Source organism: Pundamilia nyererei, unplaced genomic scaffold (assembly GCF_000239375.1).
Source record: "Pundamilia nyererei isolate P.nyererei 1_Seehausen unplaced genomic scaffold, PunNye1.0 scaffold00238, whole genome shotgun sequence".
NCBI classification, from domain to species: domain Eukaryota; kingdom Metazoa; phylum Chordata; class Actinopteri; order Cichliformes; family Cichlidae; genus Pundamilia; species Pundamilia nyererei.
Genome location: NW_005187639.1, coordinates 539,497 through 547,997, shown reverse-complemented (window position 1 = coordinate 547,997; position 8,501 = coordinate 539,497). Strand labels below are relative to the sequence as shown.

Genomic DNA, 8,501 nt, shown 5'->3' with positions numbered 1-8,501 from the left:
ACATGGAGGTGCTCCTGCTCAGTGGGTGGGTGGAGCCTAAAGCAGTGCGTTCAGAAGGGGGTGTGGACAAACCACAGTGTAAGGCGGGGCTCCATGTGACGTCGTCAGGCTGCACACAAACAGGAAGTGTCAGTGCTTGCTCGTCTGGCCCACAGATTAGACAGACAGGTGAGTTACCTGCGTGCAGGTGTTCGGGTTCAGCTGAGGCACACATCTGGATCCCAAAGGACAGACTGAACTTCCTGTCAGCAAACACAAACACTTAATTAAAAACATCCGTTTCCTTCTGGTTTCACTTTGACCTCTGTTACAAACTGCACAGGAGGTCACATGATCTCACACTGCTGTCACTCACCTGAGCTGCTGACAGCGTCTGTGACCGGAGGACTGCAGGTGAGGTCCAGATGAGGGAGGGGAGTCAGGGGGAGAGGTGTGATCAAAGAGCAGGAGGAGGAGCAAATGTCCTCCTCGCACGAAGACTCCAGAGGATCCAGGGACACTCTGGAGCACTCGATCACAATGTCATGGACTTCGTAACACCTCCACCTGAGTGGGAGGAGGGGAGTGTCAGTCTGAGCTCAGCAGGGAGCAGCTCGCTAACTCCAGCTGCTTCTGCTCGCCAACAGCTTCAAATAAATCGCCCAGTAAAGGTGTCCCACAGCTCAGTGCTGGGCCCATTACAGCACCAGCAGTCAGAGGTTTGGACACAGCTTCACATTTAATGGTTTTTCTTTCATCACTGTTTACAGTGTAAATTAGGGCTGCTCGATTATGGCAAAAATGATCATCACGATTATTTTCACTGAAATTGAGATCACGATTATTTGACGATATTTATTTAACCCTTTAAGACCTACTATAGAACCAAGTCCACCAGAGCTCATATTTTTTTTTTTTACATGCTGTAGTGCCATTTGTGGGAGCATTTCAAGTTGCTTTACATCAATACAACTGTTATAGCCCATATTGTAATAATATGTATGCATTAAGTCCATAGTAATTACATAAATTGCAAAAAAGTGCAATAAACTACAAAAAAATTTCGAAAATCGCTTTTGTTTTGTTTACATATATTTCTACTTGGAGAAATTTAAGAGGTTTATCCCTCAAAACTTTAAATACAATAAAGTTGCAAAAAATAGTTTACAACAACAGGAAATTTATTTTGAGTGTCTTCATAGTTTTATTTTGGAGATACAGCAATTTTTATATACTGCAGGAAAAACAAAAAACAATCCTATGATGCAAATTTGCAAAGAAAACAGCAGGTGCATCATTTCACTGTGGGAAGTGTTACGAACAGCTGATAGGAACGGCAAAGCATGTTTCTGGAATATTATGTTTTTGTTCCTGGAAGCGCTTTTTATGCAGTTTTTGCAAAGCTATATGTGGAACGAAACCGTGACCGAGGACAAGCTGATGGCATCAGATGTAAGTACAACTCCTCCGGTTTCATATGCAAAACAAATTATTGCGCTAGCTTACACAGTTCAGGTTCTACAGGGATTTAAAAATAGTTACGCAAAACGGAGTGTGCTGCTCTGACCGGCTTTAAAGGGTTAACAATGACTTTAAAAAATAATATAAAATAGTGTGCAACACCACTGAAGTTTGTTTTTTTTTAAACTCTCTTTTCAACCAACGGCAGTCACTCTCCAAATAACTTCTGCTTAGCTTTCCAAGCTTCCCTCGGGTCCTCTTAATCAGCGGTCTCCAACCTTTTTTGCGCCACGGACGGTTTATGCCCGACAATATTTTCACGGACCGGCCTTTAAGGTGTCGCGGATAAATGAGGGAGGGGCTAATAATCGGCTCAGTCATTTTTAATGATCGTTGAAAGCCCAGATCGTAATCGTGATTAAAATTCGATTAATTGAGCAGCCCTAGTGTAAATTCTCACTGAAGGCATCAAACTGAATGAAAACGTGGAATTATGAAGTAACTCCAAACATGTTTTATATCCACCCTCTGCTTCGATTCCTGCTTCGCTCACTCTTGGCCTTCTCTCCACGAGCTTCATGAGGTCATCTCCTGAAATGGTTTCCAACAGTCTTGAAGGAGTTCAGAGATGCTGAGCGTTTGTCGGGCCTTTGCCTTCACTCTGCGCTCCATCTCATCCCAAACCAGCTCCACTGGGTTCAGGTCAGGTGACTGTGGAGGCCAGGCCTCCATCACTCTCCTTCTTGGTCCTCACACAGCCTGGAGGTGTGTTTGGGGTCTTGTTGGAGAATAAATGATGGGACGGCATGTCGCTGCAGGATGCTGTGGTGGCCATGCTGGGTCAGTGTGCCTTCAGTTTGGAAGAAATCCCCAACAGTGTCACCATCACACCCCCTCCTCCATGCTTCACAGTGGGAACATGCACGTGGAGACCATCGTTCACCTTTTCTCCCCAAAGACACGGCAGGTGGAACCAAAGATCTCAGGTTTGGACTCATCAGACCAAAGCACAGATGGTCTGATGTCCATTTGTTGTGTTTCTTGGTCCAAACAAATCTCTTCTTGTTGCTTTATCTTAGTCGTGGTTTCTCAGCAGCTGTTTGACCATAAAGGTCTGATTCACACCGTCTCCTCTGAACATGTACAGATGTGTCTGCTACTGGAGCTCTGTGTGGCATCTGTCTGGGCTCTGATCTGAGCTGCTGCTACATGATCCCAGATGTCTTCAGTTTGTATCTACAATGTGGAAAGTAGCACCAATGAAGAAAGCCCACTAAATGAGAAGGTGTGTCCAGAGTTCTGACTGGTAGTGCAGATCTGATATGACGATGACACGTCTTTCATGTTACTAAAATCTAACCCAACCCGACCTCTGGTGACCCGGACTCTCCTGTTTAATTTGCAGCAGTTTGAAACTCAATGTTCAAACGCTCAGTCACGCTGCAGTTCATACTTTACTCTGATTGGACAGCAGAGGTCATGTTTCGTTCATGCTGTGCTTCAGGTCACGTCTCAGAGGACACGCTGTCAGTTTGGATACTGACGTTCGTGGTAGTGACGAGTGCCACTCTCAAACGACATGCTCGCATTATCTCGCTTTTGTTTATTCTTTATGGACCTTTTCATTGGTCGCAGTCATCTTTGCTTTCCTGTTTCTACAGGAACAAGTTTTTCCACTCTGAGTAGTAATCGCTATGTTGTATTTTGTTAGTTAACGGTGGTCGCTTTTACTGCCACCTTCTGGCAGTAAGTGTATATTACATCCTGCAGACAGCAGTGGAAGAGAAAACATATTTCAAACAGAAAACAGTCAAAGTATTCTTGTCATTTTAAATGTTTGGAGTTAGAGACGTCAGAGTGGCGATACCCAGCTGAATGCCAGGATAAGAAAACCAAAGAAAACCGTGCAGTTCACGGGTAACTAGGCTACACTGCCTTTCTTATCAGCGTGAGAGGGTGGAGTTATCACGGCAGGTACGCTAGTCGTCGTGTCACACGTAGCTTCTGCGTCTGAGCGACTTCCTTCGTTTTCAGGATAGCAGACTTTTGTAGCTGCATGCTGCCGTCTTCACTTCCTGAAGAACTGCAGGATCAGAGTTTCGCTCCTTAATCCTCAGATAGATGCTAAAGAAGTGCACAAGGTTTCATTCCAGGCCCTCCTTATCCAATCTGTGTGTTTAGCTGTGTATTTCTATCATCTCCTAAATCACTGATCAGGCTTGGCCGACCTCCCTCAGACTAACAGCTGCTGCAGACGTCCCTGTTTTTTAAAGCTGGTTACAAACTTGGAGATGAAATGTGTTGCTCTGAGGCCACATCGTGTGTGCGCCCGTGTTATTTGAACCTGCTGACAGATCAGAGCGCATCACTTCCTGTCATTAGCTGCAATCGAGTGGCGAGCTTCGTCGTCAGATAAAGGAAAGTTTGATGTTGAGCTGCGGTAAACACGCCTCTGCGACGCGAATTCAGCTGGACAGGATACTTTAAGAAAACTCAATCAGATGTTATTTTCTTTCTTTCTTGTTGATTTGCATTCGGTTGAGCTCAGCGCTGGGTTCACTCTGTCAAAGGACCTGCTGACCTGGTTCTGCACGCTCAGGTGTGGTTTCTGTCTCCAAGCTGGACTCACCTGGACGGGTCCAGTTCGTAGTCCTGAGTGCCTGTAACGAGCTCTGGGTGAACCCGGACGTGTTCCAACATCGGCTGACGGGACAGGACAGAGTGTGAGGTGAAACTGAAGGAACACCTGCGGTCATCACATCAGTACCGCCCCCTGCAGGTGTGCACTCACCTTCACCACCTCCTGGAAGGTGTCCAGGTTCTCCTTCATGCTGTAGTGCAGCCGCAGGTAGGAGATGAAGCTACAGGGGAACATCCCATACAGGCGGTGGAACAGAGAGTACGTACCTGCATGGAGGTGCACCAGGTGGGCCACAGGCTCATGACCTGCACGAGCCAATCAGAAAACATCTTATCAACCACTCAGAGAAGCAGACTGACCAATCAGAAAGCATAAGGAGCTGCTTCCTGCAGCGCCCCCTGCTGTGCGAGTGAGTTACCTGGGTTTTTGCAGCTGCGGGATGCAAGGCGCCCAAACACGTCAAAGAAGTCATTGATGTGCTGCTTCCCGGCCTGAGGAATCATGGGTAACAGAGTGACCAGGACCAGGACTCCCGTGATAAGGACGACCACATCGCTGTCCGTCTGAAAAACAGGAAGTGGAATTCTGAGTTTACAGCAGCAGGAATCCGACCTGTGATTCGACCTCACATGATCGACATCATGACAGAATCTGAATGTGCAGGAGGACAGGTGTGTCTCAGGTGTGTGTGTATTACCTTGAGGCAGCGCAGCAGTGACAGCAGCAGCGGCGAGCGGCTGATGTGATGAACCCATGGCGGCTGTTTCCTGATCAGGTGACCCAGCAGGGTGAGGGCGCCCAGCCTGGTCCCGGATCGACTCACAGACTCGTTGAGCTTCTCCAGCAGCACCTAGTGGGCGGGGCCAACAGGTGTTAGAGTCACAGAGATAAAGAACAGGAGATCTGCGAGCAGGCGAGGCTCACTTTGTGATGCGGCTCCCTGATGGAGGAGAGGAGGAGCAGGGCCTGAGAAGATGACGAGTCCAGGTAGTACTCCACCACGGAGGAGAGGACAGCGCCCCCTTTGTCTGAGAGGAGAAACATGCATGCTGGGAGCTCTGCACTGATTGGCCGTCACAAGTGATGTCAGACTGAGTTGATAAGGTTGCTTTGTTGGACGTCAGCAAAACTGCAGCTTCGTGATTGGTTCACGTGGTGAGCGCGTCACAGAGATGCAGACCTGCGTCATTCCTTCGTGCTGCACAGTTGAACTCACCTGTACTCAGCTGCTGGTTGACTGCAGCTCTCACTCGCTCCGCCTCCTGCAGCTCTGAACTGTCCAGTGAGAGCAGGAGCTCGCTGATGCTCGCCTGCTCCCTGGACATCGCGGACACCTGCAATACGGCCAGACAGTGAACGCATCATAACACAGGCCAGACAGCTGAACGTCACGTGAGGTCACGTTGACGTCATCGTGTTCAGTTCTCTGTGACAGAGGAACAAAATCAATAATCGATGATTATCTGCTACTTCTTTTTCTGTCCCCACACAGTCATCAGTGTGTGCTGGCCTAACACTGCGCAAACTTTGACCTCACGCCTGTTGTGTAACAGCTGCTGTCACGTCACTGGTAGCCCTCCGTTAGCAGCTGATGCTAATCTAACATGCTAACAAGCAGTGTAGCGGCCACGTACCGGCGTCCCGGGACCCGACCCCGCGGAGGAGCCTCCGGCCGGGATACGGAGCGCAGACAGCCGCTCAAACCGACCAAAGAGCCGCAGAGACGGTTACCTTCAGACCTGCTGATCCCAGCACGGAGCAGCCATCTTCAGCTACAGCAGGACCCGCCCACCGCGGTGACACGAGCCTCAGCAGCCAATCACACACAGGAGGCGTTCAGAGCCACCCGTCAAGATGGGAAAAAGGATGATTTATTATTATTATTATTATTATTATTGTTGTTGTTGTTGTTATACTTTTGTGTGGACACAAACAAACAGCTGGGGCCCGTTCTTCGTACGTCGCTTACTACATCCGAGACCAAATCATCGCGCTAACTCTGAGCTCGCTAATCCGGTTCCCCGAACACACCTGTTGTTGACGATCAGTACAGCTGGATGAAGTAATGTGAGATCACTGGGTGGCTTAACAGGGGCTACGCATCGATAGTAGAAACATTGATCGGCAACCCTCTGATTGGTCGGCGAAAATGTCGAAGGAGTGCGCTCGGCTCGGTATTTTTCGGCAGCAGAGCAAGAACTCTTGATTGAGGGATTTCAGGAGTTTCAGAGTTTAATCAGAACGCAAGGGAACACTGCAAAGGCTGCAAAAGCAAGGAGAGAGGGCTGGCAGGAAGTTGCTGACAAATTAAACTCGTAAGTAATGTATTATATTATATTACATTATGTCCTCTTTCACATTAGAGCCACGACAGGACCCACTAGAACATGGGAACAAGTAAAAGTGAAATATAAGAATATTCTACAGAATGGTAATATTTATCACTTATATTGCTTTTAGTCTCTTGGAAAGAGACCCTGAAATAATCTGTTTGTTTATAACAGCAACCAAGAAAAGGGCGGAGCAAAAAAAGACAGGTGGTGGTCCTGCACCCCCTCGTCACACCCCGGCAGAGGAGCTGGCCCTAGGGTTGAATGCCACCAGACCCATTGTTGAGGGCATCCCTGGGGGCAGCTCTTCCTTAGACCAGCAGCCGGGGTGCAGTAGCAGCAGCACCTTCATAACTGGTAAATCAGCCCATAATTCTATTTGTACAATGTAAAATATTTGGTTGTTGCCTTAATTAAAATGCTTTTTGTACTTTGACATTTATTGACACTGTGGGTTTTTGTGTGTGTAGTTTTACATAACACTCCATCACTTTTACCTGTTCCCATGCAAGGGGTGACTGAAGCATGCACAGTAAGTTGGGATATATATATATATCTTTTTTTTATTTATTATTATTTAGACCAATAATAATAGTCACAAAATAAAAGACACCATTTTGTTTCCATTGCACAGGACAGTGAAGCAACCCTGTCAGATGACTGTGGTTTGGAGGAAGTCCCTGTAAGTGCCTACTTTGGCCTGAATTTGTATCTACTTGTGTACTTCCATGTGTTTCTGACTCAGTATGATTTGCAGGCAGAGAGGCCTGATACAGAGGTGGGCAGTCTTGTAATTAATTTTACTTCCTATGTGACATGTATTGACCGTTAAATGTTGTCTCTACAATTGAAACAGGATGACATTCGTTTGCTCTTTAAGAGAAGTCTCCAGCAAAAAATGGAGTACACTGAGCTGAAGAAACAAAAGCTCCTAGGTGAACTCGAACTTCAAGCTCTAATGAGGCAAAAAGTTCAACTAGAAATCGAGTTGCTTCAAAAGGAACTTCAGAGTAAGTAAACATACACTTTCATACAGAGCACTATTGACGACCTTGCGTGACACAGCATATATGATTTTTTTCCAGGCAAATGATGACTGGCTTTTTTTTTGATGAGACAGAAAAAGATGCTCAAATAAATTTCAATGAAAAATATGTTTTGTCATGTTTTTAATATTTGAAATTGTGTTGCACAATCCTGTCCCGTGCAGCTCTGCCACTAGGTTGGTCCAAGTGCACTGGCTGGAGGTCATCATCAGGCCGCACCTCCACCACAGGAGTCCTCTCCTTTCTGATGGTGGCAATGTTGTGCAGTACGGCACATGCAACAGTAATGTCACATGCCCCGTCAGGTGCAACCCTCAGACTTTTCAGACACTGAAATCTTCCCTCTATTTGACCAAAGGTCATTTCAATGCGTGCCCTTGTCCTGGCTAGAGCTGCATTGTAGCGGGTTTGTGGCCCAGGCCTGGGGTCAGGGAACGGTGTCATGAAGTACTGCCTGCATGCATAACCTGTGTAATGGAGAAATGCTGTTATGTTAGGCCCAAAATAAGTCTCTTTTTCTTACCACGCTCAAATAATGTGCACAACCCTGACTCTGAAAATCCTTCAGTCATGCACTGATCCGGAACATTTAGCTTCCACATTTGTGATGTGGCACATAGTCACACACCATCTAAGAGATTACATTATATGTGAACACACTCACACACGCACACACACACACACACAGACACACACAGACACACACACACACAGACACACACACACACACACACACACACACACACACGCACACACAGACACACACACGCACACACACACGCACACACAAACACACACGCACAGACACACCTGCCTGCAGTTTAAAGGAGCAGCTGCTGTTTTCTTGCTGGTAATCAATATTCGATAATCAGGAGACTCTCTGAAGAAGTGTGCTGCTGCTTTTCAGCTTTTTCCTTTTAAACAAATTTAAAGTGAAACAACACAAAACACTGCAAACCACAACACAATAAAATATGGAGAGAAAAAAAAGGGGGGGTGGGGGGAGAACGCCCAGATCTTTAATTAAGGGAAAGGTTGTCATTT

At 46.8% G+C, this 8,501-nt stretch overlaps 1 protein-coding gene across 1 annotated transcript in view; it reads right to left on the bottom strand.

Annotated features, from left to right (window-relative positions):
- The window catches only part of tsc1a (TSC complex subunit 1a), a 15,440-nt gene extending 9,546 nt beyond the window's left edge, over positions 1–5,894 (bottom strand). The window contains exons 1-10 of the mRNA XM_013914926.1: positions 5,813–5,894; positions 5,298–5,415; positions 5,006–5,109; positions 4,779–4,931; positions 4,500–4,644; positions 4,232–4,386; positions 4,070–4,143; positions 356–546; positions 178–242; positions 1–109 (exon numbers count right to left, since the gene is read on the bottom strand). Of these exons, the coding sequence (XP_013770380.1) occupies positions 1–109; positions 178–242; positions 356–546; positions 4,070–4,143; positions 4,232–4,386; positions 4,500–4,644; positions 4,779–4,931; positions 5,006–5,109; positions 5,298–5,406 (1,105 nt within the window). The 5' untranslated portion in view covers positions 5,407–5,415; positions 5,813–5,894. The remainder of the gene's footprint in view (positions 110–177; positions 243–355; positions 547–4,069; positions 4,144–4,231; positions 4,387–4,499; positions 4,645–4,778; positions 4,932–5,005; positions 5,110–5,297; positions 5,416–5,812) is intronic.
- Between the last annotated feature and the right edge of the window lie 2,607 nt (positions 5,895–8,501).